This window comes from Aquarana catesbeiana, linkage group LG01 (genome assembly GCF_042186555.1).
Source record: "Aquarana catesbeiana isolate 2022-GZ linkage group LG01, ASM4218655v1, whole genome shotgun sequence".
Classification (NCBI taxonomy): Eukaryota; Metazoa; Chordata; class Amphibia; order Anura; family Ranidae; genus Aquarana; species Aquarana catesbeiana.
In genome coordinates, this window is record NC_133324.1 from 857,469,154 (window position 1) to 857,496,720 (window position 27,567).

The following is a 27,567-nucleotide window of genomic DNA, read 5'->3' on the forward strand; positions in this document are numbered from 1 at the left end:
GGCTACTGCCCTGTTTATAGTCCCGACGTACGTGCTTTACGTCACCACGTTCAGAACGATCGGATTTTCCGACAACTTTGTGTGACCTTGTGTATGCAAGACAAGTTTGAGCCAACATCCATCGGAAAAAATTCATGGATTTTGTTGTCGGAATTTCCGATCAATGTCCGACCGTGTGTACAGGGCATTAGACCAAGTTACTCACAATCCAATGTCTTACTGTATGCTGGAATATTATTTTCTTACTAGTGTAGCACCCTCTACTGTGCTAGAATAGTATTGTTGGTTATGTATGTAAATTGTTCAGGCTGTCTGTTTTTCTGGGTCAGGGTTTGAGTGGCTGCAGGATGACTCACAGGCAGCATCTGAGACCTCCCCCTACCACTAGAAACTTACAGAAGATTCCAGAGGAATTGGAGTGGAGGAGAGGAGGAGCTGCTTGGAGTATTCTGAGTGCCCTGACCAGTCCCCAACAGATGGGTTGGCAGGGGGCAGGCCCCCTGAAATACTCTAGGTCAGTCCGGCTGGGGCGGTGGAGTTCGGTTGAAAGCTGGAGATGGAGTGTTAGGCTTTCGGTGGCCCTTAAGGGTTGCCCCCTAGTCTGGGGGGGGGGACCTCGAGCCTGGGTTCGGGTGCGAAAGGGACCCTCTTCACGACACACAGAAGTGTCCTGACCAGGAGGCACAGGAGCAAGGAGAGGACAGCAGGAGAACACTGCCAGGCAAATCTCCAGGGAGGAAGACAGCCAGGAGAGCGGGTGAGCGTTACAGCAAGAGGACTGAGAGGCATGCCTAAGAGGACAGGGTCCAAGCAGTCTGCGATAGTTGCAGAGTCAGTCTGGGAGGACTGTGGAGTCTTAGCCAGGAAGGCTAGTGAAAGGGGCAGCTGCAGCCAGGTGGGCTGGCAGTGCCTGAAGAGGTGGTACTGGGATTGTTAGCCACAGGAGAAGGACAGCTGGGCACTAGGACTTTTTGCTACACCACCAAGGTGGCCTGTGTTCCCTGCCTGTAAAGGGCATTGGCTACCGATCTAACTGAGCCTTTGTTAGATCATCTAAACACTGCCTAGGAGTCCTAGGAGTTGTTGTTCTACAAGCAAGATTGTACTGGAGGTAGAAGGAGAAGTGTATATACGGACTGTATATAGTTGTTTCCCTGAAGAGTTCTGCTACTTTGATCAAGTGGGCATCCCATAATACCCTAATTCCTATCCAAGTTCAACACCCCTACTAAAATACAAAAATAAAGCTGCAAGGACTTTTCTTGACTCCAGAGTGCTGTAGAAAATTCTGTGTGCCTGGCTGTGCAGAGTGGGAGATACCTTCATTCACCAGTGGCTCCTGTGGGGGTAGCACTACACTAGTAATGGCGGAGATCAGCGACATATAGCGGGACTGTGATAGTGATGTGGGCAGTCTGACACTAACTGACACACAGGGGTTTATTTACTAAAGCAAAATGAGTCTCACTTCTGGACAGAAACCGATCAGCTTCCAGGTTTTATTACCAAAACCTAATTGAACAAGCTGAGTTTAGAAGCTGATTGGTTTCTATGCAGAAGTGAGCCTGATTTTGCACTCTCAAGCTTTAGTAAATAAACCCCTAACTGACACTTTGTGGGAACCAGTGACACTAATACAGTGATCAGTGCTAAAAATATGCACTGTCACTGTACTAATGACACTGGCTGGGAAGGGGTTAACATCCAAGGCAATCAAAGGGTTAAATGTGTGCCTAACAGTGTTTATGTGTGTACTGTCAGGTGTTTTTACTAAGGGAAGTGCTGATTTTTATTCCCTGCTTTGCAGGGAAACAAAAACCAGCACATCCCTGCTGACAGGACAGAGCTCTGTCCCATCTTCCTCCTTGCCGATCAGCAGGTGCCGGTGGTCATCCATTGGCCGGCACCCACTGATCGGCTTGTGTTGTGTCTAATCACAGCACAGCAGGCGTGCGTGGCCCCTGCCCGAGAGTGCTGGATCACATACTAGGTACATGATCCATCACAGGTGAGCCACTCTGCCGCCATACTCATACGTGAGGTGGTCGGCAAGTGGTTATAGCTCCTCCATTTGCATTCTCCATCATGTAAATTAAGAATGGGAAGTCACTGTACTCTTGCTAGCGATTGAGATTCTGCAGTGTTGCAGCCAGCAAGGGAGCTGCATATACTAGGCAGGGTTGTGCTTTGGTGACATTAGCCAAAGTGTTTGCAGGCAGTGCAAACTGCATGTATTTGTTATTGGGAAGCCATGTTGCTGGTGTAAGCAGACAATTATCTATTGTGCAGCACATGTATCTAATTAAGCCTACTAATTAGTACATGTGCTGCACAATTAATTAATATATACACTTATCTATTTGATTACATTTTGCCCTACTCCAGGTAATTGCTTCAGTTAACTGATAAATGCATGGATCCACCAATTAATTACTATCTACATCGCTCCACTCAATCAGTAGATACATACCTTCACCCTATCAATTAGAACATATACTACCTCATTCAATTAATTGAGACATTGCTTAAGCAATAAATCTACACACAATCCCAATCAATTCATATATTTACATACCTCCAATCAATAAATGCACAGCTCCGGTATGCCTAAGTAGCCTGATTGAGGCTTTATCCTGGGATGTTACATTGGGCTGGTTATAGCTCTAATCTAGTTCTTGGTATGTACTAGTACTTATGATTAGGGATGGGCGAATGGTTCGGCCCGAGCATTAGTTCGGGCTGAACTTTCGTTGTTTGGACGTTCGGCTAACAGCCGAACAAAGGGGTTGTTTGACTGTTTGTTCGCCCCCCCCCCCCGAACCGACCACAATGCCTTGTGGCGTTGGACAGTGCATTGCAAGCCCTGATTGGCTGAAGCAGTGAAAGCTTCAACTAGTCAGGGCACAGAGCACTGTCAGAGTCATGATTGGACACTGTCATCGTGACTTTATTCAATCATGGCTCATTCCCGCCCAACAGTATAAAAGTATTCTTTCAATGGCAGCCATTTTCAGTGTGATTTTGGTGTGGAGAGAGATAGAACAGGGCTCTGTTCAGTGCTATTAGTTAATGTGCTTTACTGTGCTATTTTGCTTCAATTGTCAGTGTAGAATATTAGTTTAGTATCAGTCTAGGGATAGTGTGAGCCGTATCGTTCTGCATGCGTTACTGCCAGTTTAACGCCATATAGTTCTGTGTGCGTTACTACAAGTTTAACGCCATATAGTTTTGTGAATTTCTGCCAGTTTACGCCATTTACTTCTGTGTGTGTTACTGCCAGTTTATACCATTTACTTCTGTGTGCGTTACTGCCAGTTTAACGCCATACAATTCTGTGCATCACTGTACGTTTGGCGCATTATATTGCAGTATATTATATTGTATCCGTGGAGTGTGTCTGTGTAGTGTGAGTACTGAAATTAAAGGGCACCAAACACCTCTTTACATTGATTAAAGTGCATCTACGTACAGATTTCAAGTTCTCCTTTACATTTGCTCATAAACACCGCCCCCTCCCTCCCAATAATGTCTGGGAGAACAACAAGGAGAGGCAGACGTTCCCTTGGCACTGTAAGGGGGCCAGCAACAAATGTGTCCACAGGCAAAGCTGGACGTGGTGGTCAGTCCTCAGGCAGGACATAATTTCCTCTGTTTAGTGAATTTGCCTGTGCTATCCAGCCACAGCATGCAGAGGAGGTGGTGGACTGGCTTACTAAACCTTCCTCATCCTCCTCATCCTCTGTCACACAAGCAGAGATAAGTGTGCAGTCCCCTGCAGTTGCCAGAGTGGATAAACCTACCTCCTTGTCCACATCTATTCCTGCCATAGCCCTAACATTAGCCATTGAGGAGTCAGTTGAGTTATTTGACCACAGCATCAGCCACTTGCTCCTTGATGTCCAGCCATTACTGGATTCAGATGCTGGTTCTGAGGTTGAGGATAACAGGAACAAGAGCCTAGAGAGAGGGAGGAACACTGGTAGACAAATTGGCATTCATGTTCCCCAAGCCGCAGCGTATTGCCAAGTTGTCTCCAGTGGCAATGATGAAGATGGAGATGATGATGATGAGGTCACTGATGCGACTTGGGTGCCAGATAGAGCAGAGGAAGAAACTGAGGGTGAGGCGGCACAACCCCAAGGAAGTCGGCATCAAGAAAGAGTAGAGAGCAGCCACCCTATTCCATCACATTCTGCAGCTGTTATCTCCCGGCCCACTCCCCACAGCTCAGCTGTCTGGGCCTTTTTCAGCACATCTGCAGCAGATCGCACTGTTGCTATCTGCAAACTGTGTCACAGGCACATCAACTGTGGCAAAAACACCAACCATTTGGGTACCACATGCCTAACAAGGCATTTAACGTCCAACCACTCAGCCTGTTGGCAAGAGCACCTAAAAGCCACACAAAAGGGGCACATATCTGGCCCTCCTCCTCCTTACCCACTTCAGTCTGCCCCTGCGATACTGAGTCATTACCTTTCAGCAGCCTCTACTGACAGGGATGATGGTATAGCACAGGGTGTCCAAGGTCCTAGCAGCTCATCTACCAGCAGCACACCACCAGCTGTAGACTGTAGCCGGCAAATTTCTCTGCCCCATCTTCTGCAGCGGAAAAAAAAATACAGTCCCTGCCACCCACATGTCCAGCACCTGAATGCAAGCTTGTCAAAGCTGTTGGCTCTCCAACTTCTGCCTTTCAGCCTGATGGATTCTGCCCCCTTCCGTGAATTCGCACAATGTGCTGTACCACAATGGCAGCTTCCCAGTCGATACTACTTTTCACGTAAGGCCGTTCCATCTCTTTACCATTATGTGGAAGGGAATGTTCTGGCATAGTTGGGCAAGGCAGTCAGCCGTAAAATCCACCTTACTGCTGACACATGGTCCAGCAAGCATGGGGCAGGGACGATATATTTAGTTCACAGTACACTGGGTAATGCTGCTTGCAACTCGAAAGGATGCAGGACAGGGTTCAGTGCTGCAGCTTGTTGTGCCCCCATGTCTCCATACAGCTGGTGGTGATAATGCCAGACCTGTGAGCTCTACCCCGTCCTCCTCCTCCTCCTCCGCCACCTCCCTGCCCTCCTCTGCAGAATTGTCCTATGAACATCAGGTACCCCCTAAGCGTTCAAAGGGCTTTTCCCAAAGTCAACTAAAAGGTGCCATGCAGTGCTTCAGCTGGTGTGTTTAGGGGACAGGAACCACACCGGAGCAAAGATTCTTGCAGCTCTGCAAGGACTGGCCCAGAGGTGGTTCACACCATGACAGTTGGAGCCAGGAATGGTGGTGTCTGATAATGGCTCAAACCTCCTGTCCGCCCTTAGACAGGGAAAGTTGACATGTGCCATGCCTGGCACATGTCCTCAATTTGGTGGTGCAGCATTTCCTAAGTACGTACCCAGGGTTGCAAGATGTACTAAAGCAGGCCAGAAGAGTCTGTAGCCATTTCAGGCGGTCATACACAGCCAGTGCTCGGTTGGCTGAAATTCAGCGGGAATTCCACCTGCCCGTAAACCGCCTGATTTGTGAAATGCCCACCAGGTGGAAGTCAACTTTGGGAATGCTACAGTGTCTATACATGCAGCAGAGGGCCATCAATGAGTAATTGTGTCAGTACGGCACGACAACAAGCTCAGGCCACCTCGGCTTTTTTTCCCCACGCCAATGGCTGATCATTAAGGATGCATGCACTGTATTGTCACCATTTGAGGAGGTCACAAGGATGGTGAGCAGTGACAGGGCATGCATCAGTGACACAATCCCTGTTGTATTCCTGCTGGAGCAGACTCTGCGTGGCATTATGGACAGGGCACTGGAGGCAGAGCAGCAGGAGGAAGAGGAGGACTTCCTTTCCTCTCAAGGCCCACTTTATGCAGACAGCATCATTCCTATGTCACAGAACACACAGGAGAAGAGAGGGGAGGTAGATGAGGAGGAGGATTCTGGCACTTTCATAGGCTTTGAAGAAGAGGAAGACATGCGTCAATCTGTAAGCGATGGCTTTCCAACCCCAGGACCCTTGGTAGTAGTACCTGGCTGGGAGGAGGAAGTTCCAGTTGCTGTCCTCCTGAGTGACCCCGAGCAGTCTGCTTCTCAAGCCTCTGCAAATTTGAAGCGCATTGGCAACCTCGTGCTTCAAAGCCTGCGAAAGGACCCAAGAATACATGGCATAAAGGAGAAGGATGATTACTGGTTGGCAACCTTCCTTGACCACTGTTATAAGGGGAAGGTCTCTGAACTCATCCCGTCCCCACAGAGAGTTAAGAGGATAAAATCTCTTGAGGACACATTAAAGAGGATTTTATTGAACGTTTTTCCTGACTCTAGTAGGTTACAGTGTGGTGGAAAATGTCGTTTTCAGTCTTCCGTTGGTCAAGAAAGGAGCGTTGGAGAAGGCATCCACCTAAGTGAGGCATTTCGGAATTTTTTTAATCCTTGCCGCCCAGGGCTGTCATCTTCCACATCCATTGGTAGTGTCTGCATCACATGGTGGACGATTACCTCGGGGCCAAAACAGAGACAGAGAGCTTTCCAGCTGACGATCCACTGGCTTACTGGGTCATGAGAATAGACCAGTGGCCAGAAATTGCCCAGTATGCTATTGAGTTGTTGGGCTGCCCTGTATCCAGTGTGCTTTCAGAACGGGCATTCAGTGCTGCAGGAGGTTTTTTTACTGATCATAGAACGCGTCTGTCCACAGACTCTGTGGATCGTTTGACTTTTATAAAAATGAATCAGTCCTGGATTACCAGCTATGAAACCCCTGATGCCAATGTCACTGATTAAGTCTTTTTGGGATGTGGAATCTCTGCAGGACTTCGAGGCTGCCTAGCTTTGAGGGTATTCAATCATTTCATTTGGAAGAATGTTTTTGGTATAGGTTTCATGGGCACAATTAACACCCAAAGACCAATTTTTCTGCACCTGTCTGACAGGTGCATATCATTGCAATGTTTTACAGCAAGGCAAATTCTTGTTTTCATCAAGAGTACCTCTATAGGGTTACAGTGGGAAGGCACCACCGACACCCAAAGACCAATTTTACTGCACCTATTTGACAGGTGCATATCATTGCAATTTTTTACAACAAGGCAAATTCTTGCTATAGGGTTACGGTGGGAAGGCGCCACCGACAACCAAAGACCAATTTTAACGCACCCGTTACTTCTATCCGAAGTCAAAGTGACACCAGAATGTATCCAAACGCGAGAGCGGCCGTTCTGGAGCGCCGTTATATGACGTTGTTTCAGAACTAGGGTACATCCTGCCCGCTGTCATTTTACTATACGGCGGGCGGGAAGTGGTTAAATAACGTGAAGCAACAATTAGCAACTATGCAATTCAATTCAGAAAAAGTAAAAACAATGCAGTGCTCAAACACTGTGTTAAATATAAGCCAACCGAATAAGAAAGTGTAGCAATAACATGTCCACCGTTAAAAATACCATGGAACGGCAGATATGCAGTTTAATTCATCCATATATCACATAATTGTTCCATATGTAAAAGAAACAAAGGTGATAAAATTGATCGTATAGTAAAATTACCCAAGCGCTGCTATGTAAAAATGATTGTTTTTGGGTATTATAGTGATATATGGAACAGCTGCAAATATTCAATAGTGATCTAGCACCAATAATAATAATGTGATAAAAATAATAGTGCGCTAACCCTTAAAAATTGTGAATCAATGACATACACCAAAAAACACATATAGTATTGTGTAAGTGAATGATACCATATAAAGGACATCAAATATTTGAAATAATAATATAAATGTGAAAAATATATATAAAAATATATATATAAAATATATATAGAACAGTCCACATGCAATACAAAATTATTAGGCAAATTCTTCTGTGATAGTTGTAAAATAGTTCACTCCAAATCTGTGCCACACATTCATAATAAAAGTGTGTAATTTAAAAAATAGGTTATCACCACCACCTGTATGTGTAATGCCTGCTCACTTCATTGATAGACCCCCTTGGGTGAAATCACGCTTTTGTAATATAAGTAAAAGATCAATCACATTGGAACGAACCATCCACTGATATAAAATGGATCCGGTGTATTCCTCTATGCATACCTTGGAACCCACCCCATAGGCTTAAATGCTCAAAGCAAACGAAAAGTCATCATCGCGCAAGATTGTAAAAACAATGCTTGTTTATTTAAACATAAAACATTCCACTCACATTTGGAAAATCTTGTACAATGCCGGTTATATGCCTGGGAATCCCTTGAGAAAGTCACGTGACCTGTGACGCAACGCATTGGGATGAGCTGGTGACGTTACTTTCCGGTGGTTTCTATCCTCGGAAGCACTGTGAGGAGGAGAGCTGTCTATGAGCAGTTTAATATAACCAGGCATTGTACAAGATTTTCCAAATATGAGTGGAAGGAGAGCATTAATCAGAGAAGCAGCCAAGAGGCCCATGGTAACCCTGGAGGACCTGCAAAGATCACAGCTCAGGTGGGAGAATCTGTCCACAGGACAACTATTAGTCATGCACTCCACAAATCTGGCCTTTATGGAAGAGTGGCATAAAGAAAGCCATTGTTGAAAGAAAGCCATAAGAAGTCTAGTTTGCAGTTTGCGAGAAACCATGTGGGGGACAGGGCAAACGTAAAACAAGGTACTCTGGTCAGATGAGACCAAAAATTGAACTTTTTGGCCTAAAAGCAAAAATGCTATGTGTGGCAGAAAACTAACACTGCACATCACCCTGAACACACCATCCCCACCGTGAAACATGGTGGTAGCAGCATCATGTTGTGGGGATTCTTTTCTTCAGCAGGGACAGGGAAGCTGGTCAGAGTTGATGGGTAGATGGATGAGCCAAATACAGGGCAATCTTGGAAGAAAGCCTGTTAGAGTCTGCAAAAGACTTGGGACTGGGGCGGAGGTTCACCTTCCAGCAGGACAACGACCCTAAACATACAGCCAGAGCTACAATGGAATGGTTTAGATCAAAGCATATTCATGTGTTAGAATGGCCTAGTCAAAGTCCAGACCTAAATCCAATTGAGAATCTATGGCAAGACATGAAAATTGCTGTTCACAGACGCTCTCCATCCAATCTGACAGAGCTTGAGCTATTTTGAAAAGAATGGGCAAACATGTCACTCTCTAGATGCGCATAGCTGGTAGAGACATCCCCAAAAAGACTTGCAGCTGTAATTGCAGCGAAAGGTGGTTCTACAAAGTATTGACGGGGGCTGAATACATATGCACGTCCCCTTTTTAGATTTTTATTTGTAAAAAATTTTGAAACCCATTTATCATTTTCCTTCCACTTCACAATTATGTGCCACTTTGTGTTGGTCTATCACATAAAATCCCAATAAATTACATTTACATTTTTGATTGTAACATGACAAAATGTGGAAAATTTCAAGGGGTAGGAATACTTTTTCAAGGCACTGTAATAATGTGTTACCCTTGGTGACCAATAATTTTTCATTTTTTTTATATAGAAAGTCAAACAATGGATATAATTGGTAGCCATGTTCAACTTCTCATTTTTTTCTTATGTTTCCTTTATAAATAGCCCCCCATAGACTTACATTGTGAAAAGAAGCCGTAAAGCACAACTGTTGTACAGTACCGCAAAGCAGGAAGCAAAGCTTGAGTGCAGTGCATCCGGAAAGTATTCACAGCGCTTCACTTTTTCCACATTTTGGTATGTTACAGCCTTAGACCCCATACACTATTAGATTTTCTGCAGATTTTTGTCTTCAGGTTCTTAAGGTTTGACCTCATATTTCGGTAAATCTGAACACAAAAATCTGCACAAAATCTAATAGTGTGTATGGGGCTTTATTCTAAAATGGATTAAATTCATTATTTTTCTCAAAATTCTACAAACATTACCCCATAATGACAACATGAATTAAGTTTGTTCGAAATCTTTGCAAACTTATTAAAAACAAAATACAAAAAAAAAATCATATGTACATAAGTGTTCACAGCCTTTGCCCTAACACTCAAAATGAGCTCAGGTGCATCCTGTTTCCACTGATCATCCCTGAGATGTTTTTACAACTTGATTGGAGTCCATCTGTGGTACATTCAGTTGATTGGACATGATTTGGAAAGGCACACATCTGTCAATATAAGGTCCCACAGTTAACAGTGCATGTCAGAGCACAAACAAAGCCATGAAGTCCAAGGAATTGTCTGTAGACCTCTGAGAAAGGATTTTATCAAGGCACAGATCTGGGGAAGGGTACAGAAAAAGTTCTGGAGCATTGAAAGTCCCATTGAGCACAGTGGCCTCCATCCTCTGTAAATGGAAGAAGTTTGGAACCACCAGAACTCTTCCTAGAGCGGGCCACCCGGCCAAACTGAGTGATCGGGGGAGGTGACCAACAACCCAATGGTCACTCTGACAGAGCTCCAGCATTTCTCTTTGGAGAGAGGTGAACCTTCCAGGAGAACAACCATCTCTGCAGCACTCCACCAATCAGGCCTGTATGGTAGAGTGGCAAGACAAAAGCCATAAAAGGCACATGACAGCACACCTGGAGTATGCCAAAAGGCACCTGAAGGACTCTCAGACCATGAGAAACAAAATTCTCTGGTCTGATGAAACAAAGGTTGAATTCTTTGGCCTGAATGGCAAGCGTCATGTCTGGAGGAAACCAGGCACTGCTCATCACCTGACCAATACCATCCCTACAGTGAAGCATGGTGGTGGCAACATCATGCTGTGGGAATGTTTTTCAGTGGCAGGAACTGGGAGACTAGTCAGGATCAAGGGAAAGACGAATGCAGTAATGTACAGAGACATTCTTGATGAAAACTTGCTCCAGAGTGCTTTGGACCTCAGACTGGGGTGAAGGTTCATCTTCCAACAAGACAACCACTCTAAGAACACAGCCAAGGTAACAAAGGAGTGGATACAGGACAACTCTGTGAATGTCCTTGAGTGGCTCAGTCCAGACTTGAACCTGATTAAACATCTCTGGTGAGATCTGAAAATAGCTGTGCACCGACACTCCTCATCCAACCTGATGGAGCTTGAGAGGTCCTGCAAAGAAGAACGGTAGAAACTGCCCAAAAATAGGTGTGTCAAGCTTGTAGCATCATACTCAAAAAGACTTGAGGGTGTAATTGGTGCCAAAAGTGCTTCAACAAAGTATTGAACAAAGGCTGTAAATGCCTATGTACATGTGATTTTTTTCGTTTTTTATTTTTAATAAATTTGCAAAGATTTCAAACAAACTTTTTTCACGTTTCCATTATGGGGTATTGTTTGTAGAATTTTGAGGAAAATAATGAATTTAATCCATTTAGAATAAGGCTGTAACTTAACAATATGTGGAAAAAGTGAAGCGCTGTGAATGCTTTCCCATATGTATCGAGCAAAAATGGCTGCTTCCGTGTACTTATATAATTACATATTTTTCATAAAAACATAAAAACAAAAATAAACACAGATTGATAATATTAATATAAAGCTGATGTATTCTAAATTTTTGGCTAACAAAATATAGAAAATATTGTACAATCCCTTTAAGATGGTCACCAAAGCCACAACTGTGCTTACAATATCATTATAGCTTCATTTAATCACATAGACATTTTTGGGACAATTCTATTACTTTCATATAATGTTCTATAAGCTAAAAGTCCCCTTTAAATCCATTTTATGGCTGCTCTTTATTAATATAGTACTATGGTCTTATGAAGAACGTGATTTATCACAGCAGTAGTAAAATAAATTATAAGCCTCTATTTCTGGAGCTCCTTGGTATGTAGCTTTCCCACATTGGATCCGGTCCTGTAGAAGAGGCCAGACTTTCTCGCTTCATTAACCTCTCTGTCCCCACTGATTGTCTTTCTTCGCCACATTCAGTATGGATTCTGGTGTAGGTCTAGTTAATCTGTCATTGTGACTAGCCTCACAGCTTCCCACAGACAGTTTGTTCCGGAATGGAATATGAGACTTCATGCAAATGAATGAATGCCACAACTGCTCTTTTCACCGTTTACAAAGGAGCAAAATTGCTGTGTGTAAATGTGGAAAATGCTGATATTTTGTTTCTATAAATAGCTTGCCTTTGGAGTGTCAGGTTTCATTGGTGCCGTTTCCTGGGAGTTTTTTGGCTCCTTATCGCTGTTTTTCAGAGAGACGAATACAAATGAGGCTGTTCTGCAGTGCACCCAACATTCTGCGACTGGAGCACCAGTGCCTAGTTCCCATTCTCCTGAGCATGAGTGATTACTGAGACCAATGTGCAATCAAATTTACACAATAGCGCACAAAGTATAATTAGCGAAGGTGTATTAAACGTTTAACAGCAACTTCTGCACGCTACCTGATTTTAGGCTTCAAAGGAGCATAGTCAACATTTGCTGTATTCGGTGTTAAGGTTCCTTTCAATCTACTGCCTAAGTTAAGAGACAATAGCACAGAAGTCGTGTAATTTGAACAAACCCCCAAAAGATCTACTAAGTCAGCAGGCGGCTATTTTAGGTTCTGGAGACCCAACTTTACAAGCTCAAAGAGCTCGGCACAAGGGGCAGTATATTCTGCTAATTTCTGCCTTGCCATAAATCATTGCTGTTCAGCACCAGTCAGAAATGACTGACGGGTATATTAAGCCGTTACCACACATAAATAAAATGGAAGTCAATTATGAATTTTTACAAGCTTTTGAAAATTGCAAATTGACAATGTCAACGTGTTTAATACAATTCGTTCATTCTTTCCTTTTAAAGCAAAGGCATAGACAAACAGTTAAATTCATGGTTGAAATACCTGCCACATCATTAACAAAGATGGCCATCCAATTTTGGCGGATTCCTGCTGAATCATCAGAATTTGGTCCATGGGTGGCCCAGTCGGCTCCACCCAGCTCAACAAAAGTTGAATTTTCAAGTATAAGGAGGCACGTGGAAAATTCTCAGCTGAACAGTACGTGCATCCAATTAGATGCAGTCAGACTGAGTTATTCTGTAAGCCATGGATGCCAACTGCTAGAATACAACAGCTGGAACAGCAGAAATTGATGATGCTCGAAAATTGAGCAGAGTGAATGGGAGGAATCTTAATGTGTATGGCCAGCTTTATTCTTTCAGCAAATTTTCTAACCTAGACATCATTGCTGGAAGCCCAGCCAAGGATTGATCTCATTTCCCCAGCCTGTAATTTGATAGTGTGGGAGCAACAACTCACAGATGAGGTCAACGTTGTGCCCTTTCTCCCTATCAGCTAGCTCCCTGTGTCTGGACCAGTATCTGAACCTACAATCTCTGCTGCGTCCAGCATTGGCACATTTTTCTGAGGCACATGAGATGCTGGGCAGCTCGCTGTCTGATCTTTTAGACTTTCTTGCCTTGTCTCATGTTTCTGGTGAACCTTGAACTCTTTGCTCCTCCCATGAACTTCCTAATTTAAGCCATGTCTCTGCACTTCCTGTTTGCCAAAATATTTTCCTCTCTCCAGCCAATATCTTGCTCCTTTGAGTACCTGCAACTGTCCCTATCTTCACTAACACTCGTAACTGACCTTTGGCTTGTTCCTTGACTACGCTGCCACTTGATCCCAACCTGCAACCTCTTGTTAACGACTCTTGGCTTGTTTACTGACTACGTTTCTGCTTGATCTCTACCTGCTATATCTGTTATCCCTCCTATATAAATGTTAGAACCTGCTGGTGGGGCAATCCTGAGGACCGCAACCTGGTACTAACATGCAGCAAAACCCACCTCCACCATCGGGAGCTCTGATGAATACCAGTTAGTGCCTAGTCCCTGCACCTCGGGTGAGCCCGCATCATCCACCAGGTGACCTGCTTGTTTATTTATTTTGCTGCTTTCGAAACCTGACCCCTGACTATGACACCCTGTGTACCAGGGAATGTGATAAAGCCTGATTGCCTTAGCACTTATTTAGATGAATGCCAAATGCAAATGCAGCAAGCTTTCAGATTCAACATATAGTATCTCACAAAAGTGAGTACACCCCTCACATTTTTGTAAATATTTTATTATATCTTTTAATATGACAACACTGAAGAAATGACACTTTGCTACAAAGTAAAGTAGTGAGTGTACAGCTTGTATAACAGTGTAAATTTGCTGTCCCCTCAAAATAACTCAACACACAGCCAATAATGTCTAAACTACTGGCAACAAAAGTGAGTAACCCCTAAGTGAAAATGTCCAAATTGGGCCCAATTAGCCATTTTCCCTCCCCGATGTCACGTGACTCATTAGTTTTACAAGGTCTCAGATGTGAATGGGGAGCAGGTGCGTTAAATTTGGTGTCATCGCTCTCACTCTTTCATACTGGTCACTGGAAGTTAAACATGGCACCTCATGGCAAAGAACTCTCTGAGGATCTGAAAAAAAGAATTGTTGTTCTACATAAAGATGGCCTGGGCTATAAGAGGATTGCCAAGATGCTGAAACTAAGCTGCAGCATGGTGGCCAAGAACATACAGCGGTTTAACAGGACAGGTTCCACTCAGAACAGGCCTCGCCATGGTTGACCAAAGAAGTTGAGTGCACGTGCTCAGCGTCATATCCAGAGATTGTCTTTGGGAAATAGACGTATGAGTGCTGCCAGCATTGCTGCAGAGGTTGAAGGGGTGGGTGGTCAGCCTGTTAGTGCTCTGACTATACACCACACACTGCATCAAATTGGTCTGCATGGCTGTCGTTCCAGGAGGAAGCCTCATCTAAAGATGATACACAAGAAAGCCGCAGTTTGCTGAAGACAAGCAGACTAAGGACATGGATTACTGAAACCATGTCCTGTGGTCTGATGAGACCAAGATAAACTTATTTGGTTCAGATGGTGTCAAGCGTGTGTGGCGGCAACCAGGTGAGGAGTACAAAGACAAGTGTCTCTTGCCTACAATCAAGCATGGTGGGAGTTTAATGGTCTGGGGCTGCATGAGTACTGCCGGCACTGGGGAGCTACAGTTCATTGAGGGAACCATGAATGCCAACATGTACTGTGACATACTGAAGCAGAGCATGATCCCCTCCCTTTGGAGACTGGGCCACAGGGCAGAATTCCAACAAGATAACGACCCCAAACACACTTCCAAGACGACCACTGCCCTGCTAAAGAAGCTGAGGGTAAAGGTGATGGACTGGCCAAGCATGTCTCCAGACCTAAACCGTATTGAGCATTTGTGGGGCATCCTCAAATGGAAGATGGAGGAGCGCAAGGTCTCTAACATCCACCAGCTCCGTGATATCATCATGGAGGAGTGTATATGTTTTGACCTAAATTTATAAAGAAAGATCATTTATTGGCAACATTTCATAACAGAAACGAAAAAAAGTTTTTTGTTTTTTTTAAATGTCGGTCTTTTTTGTTGATTTTACAAAAAAAAATTAAAACAGCAGTGATTAAATACCACCGAAAGAAAGCTCTATTTCTGTGAAAAAAATATAAAAACAGTGTTGCATGACTGCACAATTTTCATTCAAAGTGTGACAGCACTGAGAGTGGAAAATTGGCCTGGACTAGATTTGTCAGACCTCTACTTACCAGACTGGTGAGTCCGCTTGGGCAGAGGGTAGACTCCCTTACGCGTCGACTCGCGGCCCCTGGTAGAGTATACAGGAAGCACAGGAGTGCGGAGTGGTATGGGAGCCTGATGAGAAGTGAACTTTAAACAGCAGGCAGGAATCGGGAACACTGGCAACAGGTGCTGAGCAGGAGCAGAGCAGGGAAGTCCGGGTACAAGCTGGGTACGGCAACAGACAGGCTACGAGGTACAATGGAGCAGGCAGAAGAGTAGTGAAACAGGCAGAGGTCGGGTGCGGGCAGAGTTCAGAGGAATCCAAGAAACACGGCGGGTCGTCAGGAGATCAAAGCACAGATACAGGAAACAGGAACAAGGCACGGAAGAGCTGTTGATCAGGCAGCACCGAGCAGAGTGTAAAGCAGGCCGATTGGCGCCAAACGCCACGCACGTGTGTGCGCCGACGCGCAGAGGCACGCGCCCCCGGACACCGGCGCGCGCACCAGCACCCACATGAGCATGCCGACCAGTGCCCACAGGCACACGTGTGCGCACCCGGGCACCACCACGCACACCAGGGTCAGCCGGAACATGGCCACCAGCGTCAGCAGGAGCGCGCACACCAACGCGCACAGGAACGCGCGCGCCAACGCGCACTGGCGCCCAACCAGGTAACCTCTCTGACAGTGCCCCCCTCCTCAAGGGCAGACTCCGGAGGCCCAGTTGAGCTAATTTGGTGGCATGCGAGTCCTTGAAAGCCTGTAAGAGTTCTCTGGCATGAAGGTTACTCTCGGGTTCCCATGTTTTGTCTACGGGACTGTACCCTTTCCATTTGATGAGTTATTGGGTTTGATTGCATCTCCTCCTGCAATCTAGGATTGCTTCCACTTCAAATTCCTCCTCATTGTTAACTATAATAGGCTTGGGTGGGCCAGTACTATGGCCAGCAAAGGAATTTGGAGTAACGGGTTTCAGGAGAGACACGTGAAAGACTGAATGCACCTTCAGAGAGTTGGGCAGATCAAGTTCGTAGGCAACGGTATTAATTTTTCTTTTCACCAAGAAGGGACCCAAGAATCTAGGACCCAGCTTTTTAGAAGGACAGGCTAATTTCAGGTTGGCGGTGGACAACCACACTTGGTTGCCAGGTTCCAAAACAAGTTCCCCGCGCCTCTTCTTGTCAAACATTCTCTTATAGTATTCCTGGGCCTTGGCCATGGTATCCTGTAGTAGTTTATTGTTGACTGAGAAGAAATCCAAGGTTTTGGAGACTGCAGGAACGGTACATTCGGGTATTGACCCAGGCAGGAAGGATGGGTGGAAGCCATAGTTGGCGTAGAATGCACTGGGAAAGCACTGCTCCTACCGCAACTTCAGATGCGTCAACCTCCAAAACGAAAGGTAACGCCGGATTAGGGTGTTTGAGGATAGTGGCTGAAGTGAACAGTGCTTTGAGTTCTTCGAATGCCAGCTGTGCTTTGGGAGTCCAGCAGAATTGGGTTCCTTGTCTGGTAAGCTCGGTAATCGGAATGGTTTTTGAAGAAAATCCCTTGATGAATTTCCTATAAAAATTGGCAAAGCCAATGAAGCGCTGTACACCTTTTCTATCTGCAGGTGCAGGCCAATCCAGGATGGCAGATAGTTTTTGAGGGTCCATCTTAATGCCCTCGGCCTAGATGACTAGGCCAGAAACTGAACATATTGGAGCTCAAACTCGCATTTCTCAAGTTTGGCGTAAAATCCATGTTGCCTAAGTCGAGTGAGAACATTCTGGGCATGCCTGCGGTGATCGACCAGTGAAGCGGAGAAAATCAGGATATCGTCCAAGTAAACTATGGCGTACAGGTCAAGGTAATCACGGAAGACGTCATTAACAAAGTGCTGGAATGTCACTGGAGCATTACACAGCCCGAAGGGCATGACGAGATACTCGAAGTGCCCGAATCGAGTACGAAAGGCCGTCTTCCACTCGTCACCTTTTCTGATACGGATCAAATAATAAGCTCCGCGGAGGTCCAACTTAGTGAAAACTGTTGCGGTTCCCAGGCTTTGAAAGAGTTCGGGTGTTAAGGGTAGCGGGTATCTGTTTTTAATCGCAATTTTATTCAACTCCCGGTAGTCGATGCAGGGACGTAAGGAGTGATCCTTTTTCTCGACAAAGAAGATGCCTGCACCGGCTGGGGAGGTGGAAGGACGAATGAACCCTTTCTTCAGGTTTTCGTCTATGTACTCCTTCAGGGTGCCCAACTCCTGCTCAGTTAACGGAAAGATCCTCCCGAAGGGAACTTCGGTCCCGAGTAGAAGTTCTATCGGACAGTCGTAAGGCCTGTGAACTGGAAGAGTCTCAGCTCCCTTCTTGCTAAACACATCCAGAAAATCCTGGTAGGGTTCAGGAACAGACTGGCGTAATTCAGTGTCTGAGTCTAGACAAAGAAGCTGGGATGTTGTTGCGGATCTTCCATGTAAACAGTGTTGCCAGCAGTATTCGGAGAGGAATTGAATTTCTCCCGTAGTCCAGTTAATACTGGGGTTGTGTGCCTGCAACCAGGGCATTCCTAGGATGATTGGGAAGAGAGGAGATGGCATCCAAGCGCAGGAGTTCCTGGTGATCAGGGCCTATGGTGGCCAGCAAAGGAACGGTCTCCTGGGTAACTGGGCCGGAACTGAGGGTGGATCCATCCGCCAAGTGTACTGCGAGTCCCTGGGCCTTGGACTGAAGAGGAATGCCATGGTTGTTAGCAAAGTCTAGAGCAATGAAGCCACTACACGCTCCAGATTCAATGATGACTGATACTCAATGCTGTATCCTGGCCTAGGCCAACAAGGCCCAGGCCTAGGGCAGCATTTTGCAGGGGGGCAGCACAGAAAGAGTCCCCGCCGGCTTGCGCTACACTGTTAGTGTAGTACCAGTCCTATGGGGCGGACTGCGCTGAGAGGCAAATTAGTCTAGCGCCCCCATAAAGCAGCCGCACTGCTTCTGGTATGTGGGCGGCTGGCATTTCGCAACTGTGAGGGGGGGCACCGCTTCTAATATTGACTGTCCTATCATCCTGGACCACAAACCTTCTTCACTGTGCTACTGTATGTTTTCTGCTGCACCATTGGCATGGTTATATCTTCTTAGTCCTCTCCATAAAATTATCAGAAATTTGTGCTTAAAGTAGAACTATAGGCAACACTTTTTTATTCATTTTGGATAGAGTAAGGGAGGGTTATAGCCCCTGTCAGTTTATTTTTTACCATCCCTGTCCCATTGCAGAAATTTCCCTTCACTTCCTGCCCCATAGCCAAACAGCAAGTGAGAGGAAATCTATGCAAATCCATTGCCCCCCTCCCAGGCCCTCAGAACTAGTGTCCCCACTCGAAAATTTCAGGGCAGGTCTTAAACAGCAAGGGGTGTGGCCTTGACAGGAAGGGGTGGGTCATATTTAATTAGGGGGCACACGCGTTTAGTCAGGCCTAGGGCAGTACAAAAACGTAAATACACTACTGCTGATACTGGGATTTTCCTTCCAGGAGGCTGCAACGTGATAGAAAGAGCCAGGTGAGTACCAGATTTAGGCAAGACAGGTGCACATACAGAAGAAACAGGCAGGCACTTACATATCTTGTTGGGGCAGGATCTCGCAAAATGTCCAGGTTCTCCACAGTACAGACATAAGTTGTGGGTACGTCTGCGCAACCTTTCTTCCAGAGAAAGGGATGGACGGAGCAGACTGAGTTGCATGGGTTCAGGCGCTTCTGTGGCCGGAGCAGAGGAGGCAGAAGGAAATTGACTAGAAGGACTGGGGACCTTGGGGAGCATGCAGACAGGACGAGAGTGACTAGTAGACCTCTCAGAGCGTCTCTCTCTTAGGCGGCGATCAATTCGTATGGACAAATTGATAAGTTCATCCAGGGTCTGAGGTAATCCTAGTGCCAGCTCGTCTTTAAGGGGGTCTGATAACCCCATCCGAAATTGGTGACGCAGGGCATCGTTCCACTCTGTATCAGAGCTCCACGGTCTGAACTCGACTGCATAATCTTCGGCCGCTCTGCGACCTTGTTGCAGGGAGTACAATGCGGCTTCAGCGGTAGCCATTAGTTGGGGGTCCTCATATAATTGTAACATGGCTAGGAAGAAAGCATCCAGGGAATCTAGGGACCCAGATTTCTGCTCCAGAAGGCGGTGCGCCCAGGTTTGAGCAAGGAGATGACAAAACCCACCTTAGTAGCTTCCAAGGAAAAGGTGCGAGGCTGTAGAGCGAAATAGAGTTCGCAGGCATTGCGAAAGGCCTGATATTTGCAACGTTCTCCTGTGAATCTTTCGGGCGTGGGCACCCTAGGCTCAGGAGGAAGCATTACTACGGAGAGTGCTTGGGAGAGTCCAGCAGCAGATGCTCCCTGAGAGTGAGGAGGAGCAGAGAGAGCCTGAACTTGTTCCTCTAGTCTGGAATAGCCTTCCTGTAGGCTCTTAACGGCTTGAGTAAGGCCCGCAAGGTGCCTACAAAGTTCATCCATAGGGGAGGCCCCCTGCCCGGACTCGGTCATGGCTGCCTGATACTGCCTGATACTGTGAGACCTCTACTTACCAGTCCGCTTAGGCAGAGGGTAGACTCCCTTATGCGTCCGACTCGCGGCCCCTGGTAGAGTATACAGGAAGCACAGGAGTGCGGAGTGGTATGGGAGCCTGATGTAGAAGTCCAGATGCCGGAAGAGAAGTGAACTTTAAACAGCAGGCAGAAATCGGGAACACTGGCAACAGGTGCTGAGCAGGAGCAGAGCAGGGAAGTCCGGGGACAAGCTGGGTTCGGCAACAGGCAGGCTACGAGGTACAATGGAGCAGGCAGAAGAGTAGTCAAACAGGCAGAGGTCGGGTGCAGGCAGAGTTCAGAGGAATCCAAGAAACAAGCCGGGTCGTCAGGAGATCAAAGCACAGATACAGGAAACAGGAACAAGGCACGGAAGAGCTGTTGATCAGGCAGCACCGAGCAGAGTGTGAAGCAGGCCTAAATAGGCCAATTGGTGCCAAACGCCGCGCACGCGCACTCCGAACACTGGCGCGCGCACCAGCACCCACAGGAGTACGCCAACCAGTGCCCACAGGCACACGTGTGCGCACCCGGGCACCACCACGCACATCAGGGTCAGGCAGAACATGCCCACCAATGCGCAGAGGAATGCGCGCGCCAACGCACAGCGGCGCCCAACCAGGTAATCTCTCTGACAGGATTGGGGTAAAAGTGTCCGCTATTGAAGTGGCTAAAGTGGCAATAAATACCAGGAGTGCAATATATTATGCAAGCCGTACACTCACTACTTTACATTGTAGCAAAGTGTAATTTCTTCAGTGTAGTCACATGAAAAGATATAAGAAAATATTTACAAAAATGTGAGGGGTGTACTCACTTTTGTGAGATACTGTACATTTAAGTTCAGTGTGAGATGTTTCTTCTATTCTGCATCTATTCTGCATTCTGCATCAAGTTGCTCTGACATTTCTATTGACTTTTACAGGGAGAAAAAAACATTTTTTAAGTTTGAATACTGCTGTGCTGGGAACTACAGGCGATTAAAAGAAAGAAAGTCAAACACAGTTTTTGAGTTGAGTTGTAAATGGAGTTACTTTTCATCTATCAACACTTTTATTAAAACATGATTATTACCCTTGGTTTACATCAAAGTATTACACATTGCTGTATATTATTTCTCTTTGGGATTTTTGGGGAGAAATCTGTTCTTCAGTATCTAGGTTATCGTACCTGTTGTGCTCATTGTGAGGGTTTTTCACTCTCCCTGTTGGATTTATTTTATATCATAAAAATACAACAGAAGGAGTTGAAATGTAGTGAGTGGGGGCACTCCTGGGTCAACAAAAACAGTTATTTTTTAGTCGGGTAAGTATGAAATATTGAATAGAACAGTTAATATTTTTATATTAGACATTGAATGGAGGTATCACTTTTCCCCAGGTTTCACAGAATAGTCTTGCCTGCTTTGTTAAAAACAAAAAACAAAAAACAAAACAACAACCTTTGTTTACAAAGCTCAATAGCTCTAGATAAAAATTACATATTCACCTGAAGGAGTCAGAGCAATGACTCATGTCCCTCACACCACCTCTCCCCTGCTGTGTACGGACGGCTCCATACAAAGGTAAAACTGTGAGACTCTAATTTGGTTTATTTGCTATGGTCTATTGTCTGAGTATACTGCATTTGCTGTCTTGAACGTTCTGCTTGTTATATTACTTGAAAACATAATCTAATAAAAGTATTGGAACAGAAAAGGGAGAATCTGAAGACAAACAGCTTATTTATTAGGAAGCCCTTAAATTGTTTGTAAAAGCATTAAGGTAAAAAAAAAAAAACTTTCATGTTTGCCCCCCCCCCCCCCCCCCAGCCCCCCTAAATACTTGAGCCTGATCTCGATCCAGTGCTGTGCCCAAGAGCAACATTGCTGCCTTCTCTCTCCTCACTGGACTCAGTGAGAGCAGTGGCAGCCATTGGCTTCTGCTGATGTTAATCAAATCCTATGACGAGGGAATTGGGGGTTTGTCCGAGCTGCACTGTGTGTGTCAATAGATGCACACAGCCTGGCTCAAGATCGAGCTTGCACTTGTGCCACCATTCGAATTGGCTTCCTATGGTGGCACTTGGGGAACAGGAGCAGGCCAGAGCACTGTTGGGGGGTTCCCAGAAGGGGCGGATCAGGGCTGCTCTGTGCAATGTTTGTTATTTTTTAAAAAGAAAAAAGAAAGGGGTTTCAATTCTTCCATGCTCTAGCCAAAACGAAAAAAACTTTGGTATATACTGTATAACACTTTAGTGTCCTAATGAGTAAACAGTTTCTAAAAAGAAAAAAATATAGACAACATGATAAACAAATAAAAGAAATATAGGGCCACTCAAAAGAGATGTCCTAAAAAATAGAATTCCCTGATTAAGGTCATAATCAGTAGGAAATTTAAGCGTCATAGCATGGAGGAATTGAAACAATTCATAGACTCCTGGTAAGCAACAGCTGGACTTTCTTCACTCTGTATCTTACATTACTTAGCTGACAAATAAAAAAACGTAAATGATGATATAGTTTATGTTTGGGCTACAATATCAGATTTTACCAGAAGGTGGTGCTGCAAGTAAAATCTGTATTTACAGCACTGTAACAGGACAAAAAAAAAACTTTAGGCCCCATTCACATGATCATTCATACCTAAACAGGTCAGGCATGTACTACTAGAGCTTACGTGGAGTTGGGAGGAAGAAGAAAATTATTGCTGTATTGGAATCCAACAAGAGAAATATTATCAAAATGTCTGCAAATAGACAAACAAATACACATACAGTAAGCCCCCATTCACACTTGAGCATTTTTCTATGACTTCACAGAATACTAGTCTTTCTAATGCAGACCCCCTCAGTGCAGACCCCCCTCCATCAGTGCAGACCCCATCAGTGCAGACACCCCTCCATCAATGCAGACCACCTCAGTGCAGACCCCCCTCCATCAATGCAGATGCCTTCAGTGCAGACACCCCTCCATCAGTGAAGACCCCCCTCCATCAGTGCAGACCCCCTCAGTGCAGACCCCCCTCCATCAATGCAGACCCCCTCAGTGCAGACCCCCCTCCATCAATGCAGACCCCTCAGTGCAGACCCCCTCCATCAATGCAGACCCCCTCAGTGCAGACCCCCCTCCATCAATGCAGACGCCCTCAGTGCAGACCCCCCTCCATCAGTGCAGACCCCCTTCCATCAGTGCAGGCCCCCTCAGTGCAGACCCCCCTCCATCAATGCAGACCCCCTTACTGCAGACCCCCCTCCATCAATGCAGATGCCCTCAGTGTAGACCTCCCTTCATCAGTGCAGACCCCCCTCCATCAGTGCAGAGCCCCCTCCATCAATGCAGACTCCCTCAATGCAGACACCCCTCCATCAATGCAGACGCCTTCAGTGCAGACCCACCTCCATCAATGCAGACCCCCACAGTGCAGACCCCCCTCCATCAATGCAGACGCCCTCAGTGCAGACCCCCCTCCATCAGTGCAGACCCCCTCCATCAGTGCAGACCCCCCTCCATCAATGCAGATGCCCTCAGTGCAGACCCCCCTCCATCAGTGCAGACCCCCTCCATCAATGCAGACCCCCTCAGTGCAGACCCCCTCCATCAATACAGACCCCCTCAGTGCAGACCCCCCTCCATCAATGCAGACCCCCCTCCATCAATGCAGACCCCCTCAGTGCAGACACCCCTCCATCAATGCAGACCCCCTCAGTGCAGACCCCCCCAGTGCAGACCCCCCTCCATCAATGCAGATCCCCTCAGTGCAGACCCCCTCCATCAATGCAGACCCCCTCAGTGCAGACCCCCCTCCATCAATGCAGACCCCCTCAGTGCAGACCCCCTCCATCAATGCAGACCCCCTCAGTGCAGACCCCACTCCATCAATGCAGACCCCCTCAGTGCAGACCCCCCTCCATCAATGCAGACCCCCTCAGTGCAGACCCCCCTCCATCAATGCAGACCCCCTCAGTGCAGACCCCCATCAATGCAGACCCCCCTCTATCAATGCAGACCCTCCATCAGTGCAGACCACCTCAGTGCAGACCCCCCTCCATCAATGCAGACCCCCCTCCATCAGTGCAGAAGCCCTCTGCAGACCCCCTCAGTGCAGACCCCCCTCCCATAACGCCCCCCAGGCCCCAGCACATGTGACTGTCCATTACAGCGGCAGCCGGCGCCCTGTGTTCAGTGGAGAGGGGAGGGGCCGATCCGTGGGAGAGGAGAAGCCGATTCATTGGCTGCGCGGATCGAGCCCCTTTCCTCTCTCTACTGAACACAAGGGGAGCATTCTAGTGTCTGCGGCGGGACCGGCCGCCATTTTGCTGAAGCCTGTTGCCATAAAAATGTAAAATGCAAACATTCCCGAATTTCCCTGGGCAAATCCCGATTCGGGACAGTCTCCAATCGGGATGAGGGTCCCAAAATCGGGATTGTCCCGGGAAAATCGGGACTGTTGGCAACTATGCTTTGATGGTTTTTAATCTGTGATTTTGGTGCATGTTTATGCATGTTTTTGTGCGTTTTTATACACTTTTGAGTCACCGCTGTCACGTCATATTTCCTTCAAGCAGAGAGTGAAAGAAGAGGCCACGGAGATACTGGATCCATAAGGAAATCGCGGATCAAGAAACTAGAGGCCAGTTCGGGATCATGTACAGTGACCTATGTGCTCATGAACATTAATTTTTTTGAGTACACCAGGATGTCCATAAAAAGGTTTAAAAAAGGTCTAACTTCTGCTATTACTTTTGAATTATGATTGTTGTCATTGTTGCTTTCTTATCATGTCTAATAATTCTCCCTTTTTTTTTTTTTATAATTGACAATTTTTATTAAGTTTCGATCTTTTCAATACAAAAATATAGGACACAGATATAGAAAGTAAAAAGTAGAATCAAAAATAATAATAGAAAACAATAGACTTCTCTGGGTAGCACTGAGGCAACCAGCAAATATCAAGTATGAGCCATAGCTTATTTACAAAAGAGGCTGTGGTACACCTCTGCAGAAGGTGAGAACATAATGCTGAAGTAATTACAGTAGGAGAACCACGGTCAAACAAACCATCAGCATATTACGTAACTTTCAATTGCGTAATTTGCATATCCAGGGAAAAATAAATAAATAAAAATAAAAAAACACATCTAGACTCGTCGCTCCTGGGCTCTAGACAAGTTTGCTTCAAAAGGTAGGGGGGGAACTCATGTGATCAAGGGTATCTATCCATAGGTACCAGCACGCCCATATCGCCGTATGTCGAGCCACCCGATTATCCAAACGTGCCGACATGGACTCCATAAGCTCCACATCCTTAATTCTAGCATAAAGATCTGTTGGGGGATATCGCTTTTTCCAATGAAGGGCCACTAAACATCTAACCGCTGTTAGTATATGAGTGGCCAATTTTTTTGGCTAGCCCAGGGAGTTTTGGAGACCCAATAGAAAAAGCCTAGGGGAGAAGGGAATGTCCACTTCAAACATCGATGGAGAAGCCCCCAGACCAAGTGCCAATAAGGCTGAAGCAATGGACAATTCCAATAGATATGAAATAACGTGCCCCGGTCTTGAAGACATCTCCAGCAGCCATCCGAAGCTGACAGGAATATAGCGACGAGGAGAGATAGTGTCATGTAGCCAAAATGAAGAGCACCTTATAAGCGTTCTCTTTATAAAGTGTACATATAGAAATCTTAGCTGCACAGGACCATATAGCTCTCCATTGTTAAGGGGACAGTTCCATCCCAAGGTGTTCCTCCCATTTACGCATGTAGCTATGTTCCCTGATGAAGCTCTGTCAGCGGAATTTAGGAGTTTATATATGTCCAAGGTCAGTCCTTTCTGTGAGGGACCTGATCAGACTAATACCCTGTACACACGGTCGGATTTTCTGACGGAAAATGTGCGATCGCAGTTTGTTGTCGGAAATTCTGACCGTGTGTGGGGTCCATCTGACTTTTTCCATCGGAATTTCTGACACACAAAGTTTGAGAGCAGGCTATAAAATTTTCTGACAACAAAATCTGGTCCAGAAGTCCAAGAGATCATGAACAGCAGCAGATGACATATCTGTTCCCAGGCTGTGGTCATACAAGAGCCTGCATCTTTTGTCAGACCAGACTGAACCCAGGCCATCACTCTCTGGTCTTCCTCAGACGCTTCCTTCCAGGCTGTGGCTCTGGTGTTTGAGGTATGGCAGGAGGAGGACCTGGAGGAGGAGGAGGACCATGGTTGAACTCACAAATGTGGCTTTGGCTTGTGAGTTGGCCCCTCAACCCCTTATTTAGGGCTTGTAAGATGATATACTCACATATTAGGCATTGGCCCTCCTCCATTTCCAGCATTTTGCAGGCTGTTATGTATGCAAAGTCCTCTTGAACACTGTGGGGGGTTCTGAGGGCCGCAGTAGCCTTCCAAAATAGGCCAATTGCTGCCTCCTTCATGTTACTCCTCTTCCTGCCGCTTTTTGGTTGAAGGCGGAGGGGAGGGACCTGGGTATCGGGCAGGCTACTGGGCCCGGCCACCTCCTGGCTGCCACTTACCCCCCCACCTTCTGGCTGAGACTTTCCTGTGTATGAAAAAGGGACATAGTTTTAGTTTTTGGTTCACACAATTTTCACCTCATGACTGTTGCAAATTGAATGTTAATAAATAGAAAAGACTATCATTCTGACCCCAGCATTTTTCATTCTTGTCACAATCATTTGTGGCCACTACTGTCTATTGATATGTAAAACACTTTGTGAAATCAGAAATTAGGAATCCTAATAAACATATATTTAACATCATTAATTTGACCAACAGAAATATTTAGAAGAATGCTATACCTGACTCAAGCTGGGCTCCTCCACATGTTGCTGCCTTGAAGGCCAAGGTTGGGCGTCAGAAGCCTCAGCTGAGGGGGAAGGAAGCGTGGAAGGAAGAGTGGAGAGTGCCGGCCTGGGTTCCGTATGGCCTGCCAGAAAATGCAGTCTGTCATAGAACCACAGCTTGGGGACATAAATGTCATCTGCGGCTCCTGATCTCAGGAAATCCTGGACCTTCTTGCGCTCCCTTAGATAAGTGCTCCTCATGCCACCAATTAGGGCCTTCAAATAGGGGATGTCTGCCGTGGGGATCACCGGCTTCACAAATTCCAGCAATTGATCCAGTTCTGCCTTCCTCTTTGGTTTATTGTTATAATGTGGGTGGTTTACCTGCCACAGACAGGGCAGCTCCCTGAGCATATCAATGAATATTGGCATAAAGCCATGATCACTGACTAGATCCATTTTCTCTGCAAGACACAACACAAGACAAACACTAATGTCAGGCTAAAGTCTCCTAATCTTGTCCCAATATAGGCCTCAATCTATAAGCAGTATAGGCCCAATTTTAAATGTTACCTTCGTTATCACGATCGGCGCTTCCTATACTCCTTCCTCTGCTCACAGATCGTACGTACGACGCACGCGTGTTACGCTTTATATACACTGCAAATGCGTGAAACTCCACCCGCCCCTGACGTTCTTTCTAGTCTATTCCCCA

The 27,567-nt window shown here is 46.1% G+C and overlaps 1 protein-coding gene across 1 annotated transcript in view; it reads left to right on the forward strand.

Annotated features, from left to right (window-relative positions):
- The window catches only part of SEPSECS (Sep (O-phosphoserine) tRNA:Sec (selenocysteine) tRNA synthase), a 195,505-nt gene extending 170,846 nt beyond the window's left edge, over nucleotides 1–24,659 (forward strand). The window contains exon 10 of the mRNA XM_073609205.1: nucleotides 24,615–24,659. Coding sequence (XP_073465306.1) covers nucleotides 24,615–24,621 — 7 coding nt within the window. The 3' untranslated portion in view covers nucleotides 24,622–24,659. The remainder of the gene's footprint in view (nucleotides 1–24,614) is intronic.
- Nucleotides 24,660–27,567: the final 2,908 nt, after the last annotated feature.